We start from the raw sequence: 18929 nt of genomic DNA on the forward strand, positions 1-18929 counted from the left end.
TTCCATTTTGGAAGTCATCCCTGTAAGGCTGCATAGTTTAGAATGCTCCCAAAGCCAGTGGTTCTCAAATGTTTCTAGACTCTTGCCCAAGGTGGGAAGACTGAAGTAAAAGTAAAAAAAAGTAAAGTTCCCCTTTCAGACGTTACGATCTACTGGGCAGATGATGTTAAGGTCATCTGTTTCTATGGCCAACGGTTGAAAAGACCACGAAATCGTCTGTCTTATAAATAGTGTTGGTATGAATGAAATGAGGATCTCTTAACCTTGAGTCAGTTTTGAATGGAGAAGATATTACACCTTTGTAGATATTGAATGACTGGACTCTGTGAAATCTGATATATCGCCGCTTGGCCTCGTGAACAAAGACTCGGTCTCCGAGGATGAATCTTCCAGTGACTCGTCTACAGAAAGAAACAAAAAAAAAAATAAAAGCACAATAAGAATTCGGTTTATCTACTAGTTGGCCATTTCTGATAAATATATAGACATGCGTTTTACCCACCAGGAACACTGCCCTATATAAATAGATTATTTCCATTTCTCTTTTGACAGGATTAGAATCTCTTCCACTGACACACCCGTCCTTTCCCTAATGCTCTCCTCCCATCATAAGCGTAGCGAGCAAAACGTGCGCCCGGGGCAAGGTACTTTATTGGCGCCCCTAACCTATTTTCTATGAACATCACATAGAAATATAGACTGCGTGTGGAGCCCCCCCCCCTAAGGGTGGAGCCCGGGACATCGTGCCCCCTCCTCACTACGCCTCTGCCTGCCAACGTTTCCTGTGTCCGCATCTCTTTCTTTTCCCTGCTTCTGTTTCCTGCAGAAAAAAGTCTCTGCTAGCGGTGAAGATCTCATTATATGGTCGGACAGTCGCAACTAGCATTTGTTTTTAACAATCACCAGATAATCATCATGGGGGCCCAATCGACATTGTAATCTATTTCACTTTTTCCACTTTACATTATAATCTTTGTACGTGATGCCAAAAATAAAGCAATGTGTTAAAGCTAAACAAGTACATTATCCACCCTTTACGTTAGCATGTCGACATTTGATATAAACCGGATTCCTCGTTAATAAGTTAACTTTTTAAAGATAAGCATATGATGTAGACCAGCGGTTCTCAACGTTTTTAACCTCGGAAACCCCTTTTTAGAATCCCCCACTCGGCCGCGACCCCCCCCCCCCCTCCCCACACTCACAGCAAAAGAAGAATAAACAAAAACAATCCATATTTTCGATGGTCTTAGGCGACCCCTGGCAAATCGTCGATCGACCCCCCCAAGGGGGTCGCGACCCACAGGTTGAGAACCCCTTATGTAGACAAATGGTGTTGACGGTCATTGACTTGTAGCTGGTGGGCAACTAAACCGCTGCAGGTGTTTTATATCGTAACGTGTAAAGCTTGAAATAACTTCAATAATTTCTTGGTGAACCATTCTAAATATAATTTCTATTATGAGTCAGAATCAAAGTTGAAATACAATGAAATAAATGCAGTAGACTTTAGTAATAATATAAACTGGTATTTTTAACAAAATATAGCTCACTACAGTGACACTTCATATTTAAGACCGCTGACGACAATGCGATTTATCTTGCGTCATTCACAACCAATCGCTAACCTTTTCCCACCGTCAGCGTAGAAACACAAAACACACACACTCCCTCAACCAAATGGACCTCATTCCCCAACCGTAAACAAACAACATTTAGTCACGTGGTGCTCTATCTCTTCTATATAATTTACGATCTCATGTTTAATTCAAGATGGTTGTCACGTGACCAGTTTTTTCCCGTTGTTTTATCAATAAGATTACGTGACTAAATGTTGTTTGTTTACGATTGGTGAATGAGGTCCATTAAACGAACTGGGTTACTTTTTGTGTTAGTCAATGCAAGTACTACCAGGCACTAAAGTACCAATGAATAAAACCTCTACGAGTGACACAGAGACAGGACTAACCGGAGGATTCCCGTCCCCTGACAATGACGATTGGTTTCTGCTTCGGCTGGCTCTTCTTGACAATCTGGAGGTAGACCATGATGATGACGGCGATGAAGACTATGAGAAGCAGGGAGGCTACCAAGAACAACAGAAAGTAGAATTTCTGCCACTCCAACAGCTCCGTCAAGGGCGCCCTAGTGGCCACCTCGGTGGTGGTTGTTCTTGTGGTTTTTTTAACGGGCGCCGGGGGAGTGATGCGTTCATCCGCTAGACACGACAAAGAAAAACAATTTTTTTTTTTACGAATTCTGGACCTCGAGTTTAGGAACAATAACTCTATGCACCTAATAAACACATTGTGAGCACACATGTGGCTAGGATAAGTCTTTTTAGCCACACGGATTTCTGCAAGTTTAAACATACTTTCTATATTATACAGTGGAGTAGCTAGGAATTTACCATCTTTTGAGGGCCCGGGAGGCTTGACCTATTTTTTTTTTTTTTTTGGGGGGGGGGGGGTCCTGCATTTTGCGTTATATTTAATATTAAATGTAAAAAAAACAACAACACTCATTTGGGTGCCCCCTTCAAGTGGGGACCCGGGGGGATTTTCTAATTCTCCCCTCCCTCCGCCCACCCCTAACAACGCCTTTGCTCTTATATGGAATTACTAGATTATGGCCATCTGGTATATTTAACATGGTTTTAATTAGGCAAACTAAGACCGCATCACTAATAATAATAATAATAATAATCTTTATTATCCGTAAGGAAATTTGTCTTACAATTTGTGCATTACACCAAACAAAAAACATTATAACTATAAGAAACCAAAGTGTACATTCACACCAGACTCACTCATAATTTACATGTGACAAAGTTTATACCAGATTGTTCTTATTTAATGATTTGATTGCCAGGGGAACAAAAGAGTGTTTGTGTCTGTTTGTCTTTGCTATCGGTGTCTTGTATCTCTTTTGTGATGGTAAAATCACGAAATCCTGACACAAAGGGTGATTCTTTATTTCGAGGATCTTGTTAGCTTTTTTATAGATGATAAACAGGATTAATGCATCACTTGGAGCTCACGATGACCTGCTAACCGCTGTCAAAAAACGTAAACTCAAACTCTATGGCTTCACCAAAAGCTCTTCAGGGCTCGCAAAGACCTTCCTTTAGGGAAGAAGATGAAGCATTGGGAAGACAACATCAAAGAATTTACAGGCCTTGAAATGAATGAAAGAACAAAGGCAAAGGGTAGAGAGGAATGAAGAAAGACGGTTGACAGATCGTGTGCGGTGTGGGGGACTACATGGAAGCTGAAGGTGGTGATATTAAGCCTAACCTTTTATATATCAAAGTTGGTTTGCCAAGACTACATATATTAATGACTACACGCAATTTGATCACTGGTAGTTAATTATTCTGTTTGATTTTAAAAAAAGAGAAATAAATGAAACTTATATATGTGGGGTTATTTCCTCTTTTTATGTGTTTTATTTATTTTTTACATTTTTCCCTCCCACTTCTTGTGCTCGGATCTTGTTGAGATTTTGCGTAACGAATTCATAGCCGAGGACAAAATATGAATAAATAAATAAAAAAAATCACCAGTCAGTTAATCAATTAATGGTAATTAATAAATATTGTTTGTTTTATAGAAAGAAAAGCAGTGTTGAGATATGTGGCAGCAAGAGGGGGGGGGGGTCGGGGTCGGAATTTAGTGACTGATTTTTTGCATTGATTTTGTTTATTTTAAGTGAGATTTTAATACTAAACCATCACTTGCCACATCTCAGCAAAGGGCGTTTTGAGTTTAAAATCCCCTACAAGGGGGGTTTGCAGTAAAATCCACCTCTTCTAAAAAACAACACCAAAAAAAAAAAATGCATACGACAATCCACAAATTCCAAGAGCATAGCTCAGGATTTTTTTTTTTTAATTTTAAACCCCCCTCCGAAATTTACGATAAAACCCCTCTCTTCAATATAAGACTGTCCATACATCAGTCACCAGATTCTACGAGCGTAGCCAAAAGGAGTTTTGTGTTTAAACCCCCCCCCTCCCCTTCAGCGGTTTGCAGCTAAAAATACCTCCTCAATATAAAAAAAGCAAATTTCACACTTAAAATTCTATAAGAGTAGCCAAAGGGCGTTTTGTATTTAAACCCCCCTTCAGCGGGGTTTAAAGCTAAAAATACCTCCTCAATATAAAAAAAGCAAATTACGCACTCAAAATGCTATGAGCAGATCGCCTCTCCATTTTTAGAAAAAAAAACAACAACAAATAACATATATAATGCCGTTACATATTAAATTTACTAACGTAGTCTAAAGATATTTACTAGGTCTACAGTCTTTCGTTACGTTGCCCAGGGCGCAGTGGAGACATTCGTCGTTTGACATACACACCTGACCTTTACAGAACAGGTGACACTCTTTGTCACAGAAAGTGCCGTATACAGGTGGAGCACAATCTAAAGAATAGAGAGAAATGGTCATTTGTAATACAAAAGGGCCATTTCTTTGACAAGCTGGGCCATTTGTTTGTAAAATGTTTTACATAATTCGGATGTTCCTTCAGAGTTGAAGTTTACTTCCTAGTCCAAACCTCCCGCAGGACGACGGGGGATGGGAGCGGGCAGGGTTCGAACCCTCGACCGTCGATAAATCCGAACGACAGTCCAGCGCACAAACCGCACGACCAGGCAGCCATCCATTTCTTTGACAAGCTGAGCCATTTCTTTGGGAAAGTGGGTCATTTTTTTTAGAAGAGAGGCAATTTTTCGGATAAGCAAGGCCATTTGTATTTCAAGTTATACCATTTCATAGTCATTAGAAGTAATTTTTAATACAGGCAGGACCAATTGTAATACGTAAAACTTCTTCATAGACACACAAGGTTATTGTAATATAAGCATGGCCATTTCACAAGCATGCAAGGCCATTTGTAAAATAAGCAGGGCCATTTCATAAGCATGCAAGGCCATTTGTAAAATAAGCAGGGCCATTTCATAAGCATGCAAGGCCATTTGTAAAATAAGCAGGGCCATTTCATAAGCATGCAAGGCCATTTGTAAAATAAGCAGGGCCATTTCATAAGCATGCAAGGCATTAGTTTGTTTGAATTGAATTTATTTAGTTCACTCACCCCCAAACACCTGCACCTCACATAGCTCTATGTACTTTTTTCTGTTCTTCTTAGATTTGGTGTCCAACTCGACTTGGATGTTGAGAATAGGTTGCAGGTTGCCGATGCTGATCTTGACCACTGCATCGTGAGCATTGTCCTGGTCTTGGTACTCAAACACCTTAAGATTTTTCTCATCAAAGCACAACAACCGGAAGCCAGCCATGTGCGTGTAGTTACTTAATCCTGCCAGTGCAATAATAAGGGAAAATATTCTTAAACGCAGTCATCATTTTTATTTCAAAGATAAGGAAAATATAAACAACAGTAACACATACTATGCAGCGGACGCCGACGGAGAGCCCTATATGTCAACAGATTACTAAGTTGCCCTAAACTGGTCAAAAGATTACATGTGGCACCCTAACAGGTCAATAGAACACTTTGTGGTGCCCCATGAGGTCAACAGAGTATTCAAAGTGCCCTAACAAATCAATCGAGTTTTTTTATGAAAGAAAAGACCGACAGTGGGACACGGGAAAAATATAGAAATTAAATATAACCTCTCGTGCTTATGTTGTGTATCTCAAGCAATAATAAAATCTCGTGCTTATGTTGTGTATGTCGAGCGATAATAACATCTCGTGCTTATGTTGTGTATGTCAAGCAAAAATAACATCTCGTGCTTATGTTGTGTATCTCAAGCAATAATAAAATCTCGTGCTTATGTTGTGTATGTCAAGCAAAAATAACCTCTCTTGATTATGTTGTGTATGTCAAGCAATAATAACATCCCTTGCATATTTTGTGTATGTCAAGCAATAATAACATTCCTTGCTTATGTTGTGTATGTCAAGCAATAATAACATTCCTTGCTTATGTTGTGTATGTCAAGCAAAAATAACATCCCTTGATTATGTTGTGTATGTCAAGCAAAAATAACCTCTCTTGATTATGTTGTGTATGTCAAGCAATAATAACATTCCTTGCTTATGTTGTGTATGTCAAGCAATAATAACATCCCTTGATTATGTTGTGTATGTCAAGCAATAATAACATTCCTTGCTTATGTTGTGTATGTCAAGCAATAATAACATTCCTTGCTTATGTTGTGTATGTCAAGCAATAATAACATCCCTTGATTATGTTGTGTATGTCAAGCAATAATAACATTCCTTGCTTATGTTGTGTATGTCAAGCAATAATAACATTCCTTGCTTATGTTGTGTATGTCAAGCAATAATAACATTCCTTGCTTATGTTGTGTATGTCAAGCAATAATAACATTCCTTGATTATGTTGTGTATGTCAAGCAATAATAACATTCCTTGCTTATGTTGTGTATGTCAAGCAATAATAACATTCCTTGCTTATGTTGTGTATGTCAAGCAATAATAACATTCCTTGCTTATGTTGTGTATGTCAAGCAATAATAACATCCCTTGCATATGTTGTGTATGTCAAGCAATAATAACATTCCTTGCTTATGTTGTGTATGTCAAGCAATAATAACATTCCTTGCTTATGTTGTGTATGTCAAGCAATAATAACATTCCTTGCTTATGTTGTGTATGTCAAGCAATAATAACATTCCTTGCTTATGTTGTGTATGTCAAGCAATAATAACATTCCTTGCTTATGTTGTGTATGTCAAGCAATAATAACATTCCTTGCTTATGTTGTGTATGTCAAGCAATAATAACATCCCTTGCATATGTTGTGTATGTCAAGCAATAATAAAATCTCGTGCTTATGTTGTGTATGTCAAGCAATAATAACATTCCTTGCTTATGTTGTGTATGTCAAGCAATAATAACATCCCTTGCATATGTTGTGTATGTCAAGCAATAATAAAATCTCGTGCTTATGTTGTGTATGTCAAGCAATAATAACATTCCTTGCTTATGTTGTGTATGTCAAGCAATAATAACATCTCTTGCTTATGTTGTGTATGTCGAGCAATAATAACCTCTCGTGCTTATGTTGTGTATGTCAAGCAATAATAACATCTCTTGCTTATGTTGTGTATGTCAAGCAATAATAACATCTCTTGCTTATGTTGTGTATGTCGAGCAATAATAACATCTCTTGCTTATGTTGTGTATGTCAAGCAATAATAACATCTCTTGCTTATGTTGTGTATGTCAAGCAATAATAACATTCCTTGCTTATGTTGTGTATGTCAAGCAATAATAACATTCCTTGCTTATGTTGTGTATGTCAAGCAATAATAACATCTCTTGCTTATGTTGTGTATGTCGAGCAATAATAACATTCCTTGCTTATGTTGTGTATGTCAAGCAATAATAACATTCCTTGCTTATGTTGTGTATGTCAAGCAATAATAACATCTCTTGCTTATGTTGTGTATGTCAAGCAATAATAACATCTCTTGCTTATGTTGTGTATGTCAAGCAATAATAACATTCCTTGCTTATGTTGTGTATGTCAAGCAATAATAACATCTCTTGCTTATGTTGTGTATGTCGAGCAATAATAACATTCCTTGCTTATGTTGTGTATGTCAAGCAATAATAACATCCCTTGCATATGTTGTGTATGTCAAGCAATAATAACATTCCTTGCATATGTTGTGTATGTCAAGCAATAATAACATTCCTTGCTTATGTTGTGTATGTCAAGCAATAATAACATCCCTTGATTATGTTGTGTATGTCAAGCAATAATAACCTCTCTTGATTATGTTGTGTATGTCAAGCAATAATAACATCCCTTGATTATGTTGTGTATGTCAAGCAATAATAACCTCTCTTGATTATGTTGTGTATGTCAAGCAATAATAACCTCTCTTGATTATGTTGTGTATGTCAAGCAATAATAACATCCCTTGATTATGTTGTGTATGTCAAGCAATAATAACATCTCTTGATTATGTTGTGTATGTCAAGCAATAATAACATCCCTTGCATATGTTGTGTATGTCAAGCAATAATAACATCCCTTGATTATGTTGTGTATGTCAAGCAATAATAACATCCCTTGATTATGTTGTGTATGTCAAGCAATAATTTGAAATGAAGAAGTAAAATGGACAACAGAAAGACAGGAATCAGGTCTTGGCTTACCTCGTCTCCTATAAAGGAGAATCTCGTATACCAGGTACTCTTTGTCAAACGTGAGCTGCCATATTTGTAGGCCAGGGTTGTTAACCAGTGTACACTGGGATAGATAGCCCTCCTCTCCGTCTACTGCTAACTGTGACATGGAAGGATGCTTTGATGTGCTGTCCTCTTTAGTAGACGTAGAATCGTTTCCAGTCTGGCTGGTTTTAGCGTTCAAAGCTATGTTTTTACCTGAGAGAGAGAGAGAGAGAGAGAGAGAGAGAGAGAGAGAGAGAGAGTCGTAAAACCAGGCAATGTTTTTAGCTTAGAGAGAGAGAGAGAGAGAGAGAGAGAGAGAGAAAGAGAGAGAGAGTCGTACATCCAGGCAATGCTTTTACCTGATGAGGAGATAGAGATTAACGCTCTCCGTTTAACGATAGGAAGCACTGAGCCAGAAGTAATGAAGAGAGATATACCAGAGAAGAGATGTGGAAAAGAACATTAAAGAATACACGAAGAGAGATATACCAGAGAAGAGATGTGGAAAAGAACATTAAAGAATACACGAAGAGAGATATACCAGTGGAAAAGAACATTAAAGAATACACGAAGAGAGATATACCAGAGAAGAGATGTGGAAAAGAACATTAAAGAATACACGAAGAGAGATATACCAGAGAAGAGATGGGGAAAAGAACATTAAAGAATACACGAAGAGCGATATACCAGAAACGAGATGTGGAAAAGAACATTAAAGAATACACGAAGAGAGATATACCAGAGAAGAGATGGGGAAAAGAACATTAAAGAATACATGACATCTGATTAACTGCACGGGAATTAAAAAAAAAACAGATCAGAAGATTCGCTAATAGATCAACAATCTAGTTGTTGTGTCTTAATTATTTAAATTACTGTCTGTGGTGCTATAACTGATCTTCACGCTAGCTTTGGCAACTAACGAATCCACACGGACTAGTTAAGGTGTTCTAATCGATCATCACACAATTTATAACCTAACGTATCTACGGACTACTTGGAGTGCGCAATCAGAATAACAATCTATTGAACGTATCTACGGACTACTAGGAGCGCGCAATCAGAATAACAATCTATGGAACGTATCTACGGACTACTTGGAGCGCGCAATCAGAATAACAATCTATGGAACGTATCTACGGACTACTAGGAGCGCGCAATCAGAATAACAATCTATGGAACGTATCTACGGACTACTTGGAGCGCGCAATCAGAATAACAATCTATGGAACGTATCTACCGACTACTTGGAGCGCGCAATCAGAATAACAATCTATGGAACGTATCTACGGACTACTTGGAGCGCGCAATCAGAATAACAATCTATGGGCAGATGAAAGAAAATGTGAAACTAGACATCATTCAAACATAGATAAAGCACAAGACTGAGGACTGTTGAAGCAGGCAAATAATTTCACACACATACACACACAAAAGTAAGTAGTCAGCTTATAAGATATTCTCACAAATTACAACTTCTAGAGTCGTCGAAGAAACTAAAAACTGTTGGTCGTTGTCCTGGCCCCCACGATACGCTAATTGACTGTCAGCCTTAGAAAACGACGATCTATAGATCAAATCAGCACAAATGACTACAATATCTAAAAAGGGGGGGGGGGAAACTTCATTCTCTCGTCTGCCCAGTGAAAGCAAAATCTGACAGGCAGAAAAAATGTACATCGACTGCCCAAGTGACTGCAAGAGCTTAAAGGGATAGAGATTTAATGTATTCCCACATTATTGAATTAGGAGGCGCGATGGCTGAGCGGTAAAGCGCTTGGCTTCCGAACCGGGGACCGGTGTTCGATTCCTGGTGAAGACTGGGATTTTTAATTTCGGGATCTTCGGGCGCCTCTGAGTCCACCCAGCTCTAATGGGTACCTGACATTAGTTAGGGAAAAAGTAAAGGCGGTTGGTCGTTGTGCTGGACACATGACCTTTACATCATCTTTCCTATAGATCATAAGGTCTGAAAGGGGAACTTTACTTTACTTTACATTAGTGAATTACTAACCTCCATTAACGAATAGAGAACAGATATATTTGCTATCCTGCCAACTCAGGGTCACGCTGTCTACCATTGTCTCCCCCAGGAAACAGTAAATGACTTTCATAAACTCCTCATCAAGGTCTCTACGACCCATACACTCTTTTGGTGTCCCACTGGACAGGAAGCTGATGTTGATTCCTTTCGCCTGATCTGCAAGCATAGTTTTTATAATGTTTTTTGAATTAAAAAAAAAGAGAAGTTTACAAAGTATTTATGTAAGTAAGAAGATTTACTTATTTAATTTTTGTACATGTTTCAGCTGTTCCTTCAGATTTGAAGATAATTACATTCTAGCCCAAATCTCTTGCGAAGCGAGGTGGCTGAGTTTCCCCGCTTGACTTCCGAACCTGGGGTCCCGGGTTTGAATCCTGGTGAAGACTGGGATTTTTAATTTCGGGATCTTTAGGGCGCCTCTGAGTCCACCAAGTTCTAATGGGTACCTGACATTAGTTGGGGAAAAGTAAATGCGGTAGGTCGCTGTCGCTCGTTGACCCCGGGTCAAAGATCACAAGTACTGAAAGGGGAACTGTACTACCAAACCTCTTGCAGGACGTTGGGAGATGGCGACGGACAGGGTTCTAACCCAGAACCATCCTGACTATTGTATGACAGTCCCGAGCGCAGGCCACGCAAAATGTGAGACAAAACTGTCACCACAGAAATCGTTCTCCAGCAATTGATGCGCCCTCTTCCCAGCTGGTGTCGTCTTTGAAACGATACTCCTTGAAAGTCTGGCGCCATGTTGTACATCCCTGTTTGCGTTTTCTTCGTTTCTGTCTTCATGGTAACACTTTCCTTTGGGCGCGCGCTAAAATCAGTCTAATAAGTGGTCGAGAGCTCTCCGTTAGGCAGAGGAATTTTCTGACCAGTATAAATACAATAAATAGGTAGTAAATTTTAAAAAGCCCATAGCCTGTTCTATTTGGCACGCTTCGTCGTGACAGCTCTCCCATCGATTCCAAGAATGTTCAAGTTCAGACTGACCCGAGTTTGTTTTTATCCAAATTTAAATACTTAAATAAATAGATAGATAGATAGAGAAAGAAATATAAAAAATACATTGAAAGTTAGATAGATAGATAGTGTTACATTTATATGTTCATTTATGTATATGTATGTTGCCTGGGTATTTTCTTTTTCTTAAAGTCTCCTATGTTCTACTGTTCAGTATGTTCAAGTGTTGTTCTCAAGTATGTGATACCCAAACACGGGAAAGGCTTTGGGAGACAACCCGAGGCAAAATCAGCAGCTGGTGACCCTTAGGCAGATTACTGAACACCATGCTACCGCCTAACAGAGCCTGCGGCGCTACTGATCCCAAACTGGATCGGATATTTCGTTCCTTTGGTCACACCAGCTGCGCGGAGAGGGGGGAACTGCTGTGTGGGCGACATCGCTTCCGACCATAGACAATGCCCAGGCTTTCGTCTCGCTTGTTCGAGATGAACTATAGCCGTTCAACGACTGACGTTATATATATATATATAGTGTGTATTAGAGTCTCCTGTTAGTTTTTCATCTCCTAGTTCATGTCAGTAAAATGGAGCTGTATCTTTAATATCAGTAATTAAATCATAATCGATAATATAATAGATAGATAGATAGTTAGAAAGATAGATAGATAGATAATAGATAGATAGATGATAGATAGATAGATAGATAGATAGATAGATAGATAATAGATAGATAGATGATAGATAGATAGATAGATAGATAGATAGATAGATAGATGATAGATAGATGATAGATAGATAGATAGATAGATAGATAGATAGATAGATAGATAGATAGATAGATAGATAGATAGATGATAGATAGATAGATAGATAGATAGATAGATAGATGGTAGATAGATAGATAGATGATAGATAGATAGATAGATTGATAGATAGATAGATAGATGATAGATAGATAGATAGATAGATGATAGATAGATAGATAGATAGATAGATAGATAGATAGATAGATGGTAGATAGATAGATAGATAGATGGTAGATAGATAGATAGATGATAGATAGATAGATAGATTGATAGATAGATAGATAGATAGATAGATAGATAGATAGATAGATAGATAGATAGATAGATAGATAGATAGATAGATAGATGATAGATAGATAGTACTTACCAGGCTCATGAAAGCTAATTTTTAACCAAGTAAAAAAATGACTACTTTGAAACTTGAGAACCAGCGGACTGGGGACGTTTGCAACACAGGTCTCATCGTCATTGTCTACCAAGCTGAACAGGACTACATTCGCGTCAGACAGTAGGTCTCCTATGACAAGAAATAAACGAATTAACATTGCGGCATCGTGACTAGCTTTATTTAATGAGCTAATCAGAATCGTAATTTTAGCACTACAATACGTACATCGTTATCATTACTCTACGTCCCATGCAGAGACGTCGCAGGGGGTTTTGTAGTTTTTTTTTTAAATTGTATAAACTATAAATCGAATGTTTACTTTTTGAGAAGCAAATTAATTTCTCTTAGAAGTAAACACAGAAAAGGGAGATAAAAAATATCGTTCTTTCCTTTACGTTGAAAGAGTTAATATTAAAGACGATATAAATACAAGGGGAGACAATAAGCGGGAAAAACAAAAAAACAAAAAAAAAGGGGGGGGGGGTCATAATAAATTTCAAGGTTTATGTTTAGTCTATTTTTGGGAATCTGTTATAAAAATTAAGTTAGATTGTGTGTCTATAGCGTCTAGTGAGTTTCTTTAGAATCTACATACTGAATCAAACGGTTTGCTTTGTATACGCCACAGTTATACTTCACTGATAGAAATATTCTCTGGCGAAATAGATAAAGTTGGGTCATTTAATTAGGAATATGCAATATTTATACTTATATTTAGACTTTTAAAATAACTCCAAGATTATACTGCAAAACCACCCAACTTTAATGGTTACCTGGCATTCGGAGCAGAAGTCATGCGATATGATGCGGTGTTGCCACAGGATAGCCTTGTTAACCGTCAGCCATAGAAACATATTATATTTACATCTTCTTACCCCATAGATTAGGACTTAAAGGGAAACCTTTTTAAAAAAAATAGCCTTTGATGGCAAAAACTGTTTTGGAAAAGGTGGATGGGGGGAGGGGAGTGACAGGGACCGTTTTGACGCCCCTGATTCTATATGTTCTAATTTAACAAAAGAAAGTTATGGATCTGGTCCCGTTCTTAATGTCATCTTAAGGCAAAAAACTCAAGAGCAATTAAAAATCAATGTGATTTAATACCTGAATTTCCCCCCTTGCAAACCAACAGGGAAGAAAGGGCTGTGAGACCAAAGCAAACATGAAAGAGATTGTTAGACCAATAAGCGAGACGGCACGATGGACTTGGACCCAACAGAGATGAATAGCCCAGAACAAGAGTGTACAAGAAGTACCATTGCGGCCAGTGGGAATCAAATGGATTAAGTAAGTACTCATGTGGACCTCCTATTTGTAATCGTCTTTTATTGTTCAAAGCGATACCGTTAGAGTACTCACTGTACTGGCACGCCTCGTCAAACCAGTAGGCAGTACATTTGTATCTGTCACACTCAAAGTATTCGTTGCAGATAGAGTTTCGACAGCGGCAGAGGTGCTTGTCATCAAACCACGAGAGGGCTGTCGAAATATGACGTCAAATATCTGGAGCGGTCATGGACTTATGTAAACCTGTGGACTTGTTTGCATTCGTGTCAGTAGTTGTAATCGCGTTTGTATAAGTGTCGTTTCTCGTAATCGTGTTTGTATTCGTATCCATATTCGTAATGGTGCTTTTATTCGTGCCATTATTTGTAATCGTTTTAGTATTCGTATTAGTACTTGTACTCGTGATAGTATTTGTTTCAGCATTTTCAAGCATATTTATATTCGCGTCAGTATTTGTATTTGGTTTTGTATTCATGTCAGTATTTGTAATCATGTTTATATTCGTATCAGTATTTGTATTCCTGTTTGTATTCTTAAACATTGAATAAAACACTGTCATAAACGCTGTCCTAAACACTAACTTGAACACAGACTACTATATTTAAAGGACACATAGCACTTACAGTCTTCCATACAAAAGACATAATGTTCTTGGTAGCAATCCTCCATGACTAGGAGATAAAACTTGTCCATCACTGCGCAGTCATTGGAGTCATTGTTATATTCAGTGGGCAGTGCGTGGTCAAACATGGTCAACTCCACCTTGTCATAGTTGTCCTCCCATACAATTCTCTCCTCTTCATAGCGGTCAGTGGCTCCGACCCAAACCCCGAAGTGTTCTTCAGACGAAATTCCTGAAAACGAAATTAATTAGAATGTCAATCACCTTTCCCCATCTTGACAAAGCCTGTTCTAGGCTGGGTTCAGTCAATTACCATTACCCATCTTAACAAAGCCTGTTCTAGGCTGGGTTCAGCTAATACCATTCCGAATCACAACAATGCTTGTTTTAGGCTGAGTTCAGTGAATTACCATCTCGAATCATGACAAAGCCGATTCAAGGTTGGATTCATTCAATAACCATTACCCATCACGACAAAGTCTGTTCTAGACTGGTTTCAGCTAATTACCATTTCCCATCACGCCAAAGCTGGTTTTAGGGTGTGTTCAAGTGAAATGTCCCACTCTTCATGCTAAAACAGATCAGTGCTATCAAACCGTAATACGTGTATCAAGGCATACAAAAGGTATTCGTATGGTCCCTTATTTTTCACAAATCAAGGCCTCGATAAATCAGTTTTCCTCTTTTTTTAAGCTTTTTCTTCTAAGTGTATCGCTAGAGATTAGGTAAACAATTTAGAAACTGGAGTATAATTAACTTTTTTGTGTAAAAGAGATCACTTCTAGTCTGAGAACAATGATATCTAGAAATTACATAAAACCTGTCGCTTGCCAGCTTGGCGACGTACACCTGCTTTCTGATCCATTATTTCTTCAGTCTGATTTAATGTGTGCATTTTTAATTGAATATTTACATGAAGTAGGCTACTAAGCGGCGGTTCAAACAGCAAAGTTTACGCGTAACATCGAAAGAATCACCGATGAATACCAGGAAGAATGCAGGAACAAATCACAAGAACAATGACAACTGTTGGCTATTTATCAACCTTAAGCTTAATTAGTTCAATATCAGAGGCGCGGTGGCCTAACGGTAAAGCTCTTGGCTTCCTAACCGGGGTCCGGGGTTCGAAACCTGGTGAAGACTGGGATTTTTGATTTCGGGATTTTCTGACACCTCTTAATCCACCCAGATCTAATGGGTACCTATCATTAGTTGGGGAAAAGTAAAGCCGGTTTGTCGTTGTGCTAGCCACAAAACACCCTCGTTAACCGTGGGGGCAAGAAAAACAGATGGCCTTTACATCATCTGCCCTATAGATCACAAGGGTAACTTTACTTTAATTATTCTACATCACCTTTACAGCATCACTATAGTGATTAGAAGTATTAGAACGACTAAAGAACACGGTCGAAACTGAACGCTTCATTGACAGTGTCACTTTAGTTTACTGGTTCTCATTGAGTGGCACTTGTTAGATAAGAAGCACTTATATAATCACTGTACTTATCACCCTGAAGCAAGGTCCGGCTATTTAAATGTCTCTACCAATCAAGTCACATAGAAAAGTGTTGTTCTTTTTTTAAAGACATTTGCTTCTTTTAAAACGACTACATTTTTTTTGGCTCTTAACACCTACTGAATGCTAGATAACATTAATGGAACATTTTTACCCAGCCCAAATCCCCTCTCCCCCCTCCCGTTACACACATGTATAAATCTACTCAGAGAAAGTGAAATTGTAGTTTGTAGATACAGATCCAGATCAATATTAAAAGGCAATACTCTATACTAGATTACCAAACTGCAGGAAGATACTTAACTCGTTAGTGCAAATACGGAACTTAGTAAGTGAAGATACTAAACTCAGTAAGTCAAGATACCAAGATCAGTGTTGATAATAGACGCAGTTAGTGAAGATACTAAACTCAGTAAGTCAAGATACTAAGATCAGTGTTGATAATAGACGCAGTTATTGAAGATACTAAACTCAGTAAGTCAAGATACTAAGATCAGTGTTGATAATAGACGCAGTTAGTGAAGATATTAAACTCAGTAAGTCAAGATACTAAGATCAGTGTTGATAATAGACGCAGCTAGTGAAGATACTAAACTCAGTAAGTCAAGATACTAAGATCAGTGTTGATAATAGACTGAACGCAGTTAGTGAAGATACTAAACTCAGTAAGTCAAGATACTAAGATCAGTGTTGATAATAGACTGAACGCAGTTAGTGAAGATACTAAAGTTTGTGCCGATACTGAACTCAAGAAGTGAAGATACTTAAAGTTAGTAAAGCCATTTCAAAAAGAAATAATAAACTTACCCTCAATTTTATTTTCCACCGAACTGAATGCGGTGGCAATGTCTTGGTAGAGCTCAAATCTTGCTAACACAAGTCCCAGGTTTAAACACTTTTTCTGAAAGAGAGGACAATTACTAACAAGAAAAATATTTAGAAAAATTCTTTTAAAAAACAAAACACAAAGTTTACAAAAAGGGAAAGAACTCCGTCCTTAATCTATATCTACCAAAAATGTGTAAGTTATTTCTCTTATCCCATATCAAAAAAAAAAAAAAATTACCTCTCATTAAGAGCCTAATTAAGTATTTTTGTTTATTGATTCACGTTTTGTTAAGTAAAATAAATAATTGTTAAAAATATCAACTTGATTGGAGAATGTGTGAAATAGCATTCACAATTATTTAAGGGGCCTAAGCCCAACAAATTTTGGCCATGTATGTAAATACCGAAGTATTAGTTTCCCTTATTGCTATTAAACAAAATAATGAAGTACCAGTAATTAATTGTCTAATTGGTTACTTTTTTTTTTATTGATTCATGTCTTGTCTATGTCAATGAATAAGTGTACAAAGTTTCAGCTTGATCCGAGAATGGGTGTGGGAGACATAGCGTGTACACACTTTTTACCAGACAGACAGGCAGACAGACTGAGCTGATATAAACTTTGTAATAAAAAACACTTACCTTCGCATTTTCCCAGTTCATCTTTTCGTAAAAAAACACAAAACACTTGTGACCTATCATCACACCTTCCAGTGCGGAGCAATTGTAACAGGAAACTGTGGACAGACCAGAACGACATTTTAACTCGACAGTTTCGGCGTCACGTGATTAGTGGACTCTAGTTTATTTCTGTTATTATTTCTCCGTTGGTGTTTGGACTGGGATTTTAATATCGGGATCTTCTGGCGCCTCTGAGTCCACCCATCTCTTATGGCTACCTGACATGAGTTGGGGAAAATGTAAAAGCGGTTGGTCGTTGTGCTGGCCACATGACACCCTCGTTAACCGTAGGCCACTGAAACAGATGACCTTCTCATCACCACAAAGTCTGAAAGGAGAAACTTTGCTATTTTACTTTATAAATTGTACACCAGATACAGCAAATAGTTAACTATTCTTTAGTCAACCTATCATAATAAATAAAAATAAAAATAAAAATCTCCAGTGACCCTCAGCATTTTGTGATTTTGGACTTTCCCAATGAAAAAAATGAAAACAAAAAGGCGAAATTCCCCCTAATCCCATTTCTATGGCTGCATGGTCGTGTGGTATGAGCTATTCACTGTCATCTCATTGGTGTCTGGCTGAAACCCAGCCTGACGCTTTCCCCCGTCCTCCTGTGGAAAGTTAGGTCTAGGATTTAGGATGAAGATCTTCAATTTGGAAGAAACATCCGAAATATGTAAAAGAAAAAAAAATCTAATTAGTTCCATGACTGAAGTTTCAAATGTAAGCAAAGCTCGTTTCATAGAAAGTCCAGTCGAGACTTCTATTTTAGTTTTATTAATTTATTTAGTTGACTTTTCTATATTGACAGCAAAGCATTGTGACAATATTGTCTACCTGTGGAGCATGTCCAAAATACTAAAACGGCATTATAACAGATCAAATTGACAGCTAACTTTACAATCAAATCCATAATAATATCATAAGATAAATACACGAAACGAAATAGGTGCTAGATTTAGATCTTTTTTATCTCATCAAAATCATTCCCGACACGAGAATGCTTCAGTTTGTGTTATTGTTTTTGAAGGAAGTGCCTCTCACTTTCGGCATACAGACTTGGTGCTTAACTGTGCCAGACATGTAATGTGGATCTAACCAAAGATGTGTGCACCCCTGTGGAATGTTAGTCCTTCAGGGGACAGCGGAATGTTAGTCCTTCAGGGGAGAGCGGAAGGTTAGTCCTTCAGGGGACAGCGGATGGTTAGTCCTTCAGGGGACAGCGGAAGGTTAGTCCTTCAGGGGACAGCGGAAGGTTAGTCCTTCAGAGGACAGCGGATGGTTAGTCCTTCAGGGGACAGCGGAAGGTTAGTCCTTCAGGGGACAGCGGAAGGTTAGTCCTTCAGGGGACAGCGGAAGGTTAGTCCTTCAGGGGACAGCGGAATATTAGTCCTTCAGGGGACAGCGGAATGTTAGTCCTTCAGGGGACAGTGGAAGGTTAGTCCTTCAGGGGACAGCGGATGGTTAGTCCTTCAGGGGACAGCGGAAGGTTAGTCCTTTAGGGGACAGCGGAAGGTTAGTCCTTCAGGGGACATCGGAAGGGAACGATCACGACGAAGGGTCGTCCAAAGAAAAGCTGCCTGGTCAACATAAAACAATGGACCTGTT

The 18929-nt window shown here is 38.3% G+C and overlaps 1 protein-coding gene across 1 annotated transcript; it reads right to left on the reverse strand.

The window, feature by feature from the left end:
- Positions 1-267: 267 nt before the first annotated feature.
- Positions 268-18317, reverse strand: LOC106062344 (uncharacterized). The gene is made up of 12 exons (XM_056016686.1): positions 18159-18317; positions 17277-17371; positions 16614-16707; positions 14292-14522; positions 13741-13860; positions 12361-12510; positions 10196-10381; positions 8167-8394; positions 5102-5326; positions 4296-4427; positions 1970-2218; positions 268-401 (listed from the first exon to the last, which is right to left on the reverse strand). Exons 1-12 carry the CDS (start codon positions 18232-18234, stop codon positions 292-294), a joined length of 1896 nt encoding a protein of 631 aa, XP_055872661.1. The 5' UTR covers positions 18235-18317; the 3' UTR covers positions 268-291.
- Positions 18318-18929: the final 612 nt, after the last annotated feature.

This window comes from Biomphalaria glabrata, chromosome 18 (genome assembly GCF_947242115.1).
Source record: "Biomphalaria glabrata chromosome 18, xgBioGlab47.1, whole genome shotgun sequence".
Classification (NCBI taxonomy): domain Eukaryota; kingdom Metazoa; phylum Mollusca; class Gastropoda; family Planorbidae; genus Biomphalaria; species Biomphalaria glabrata.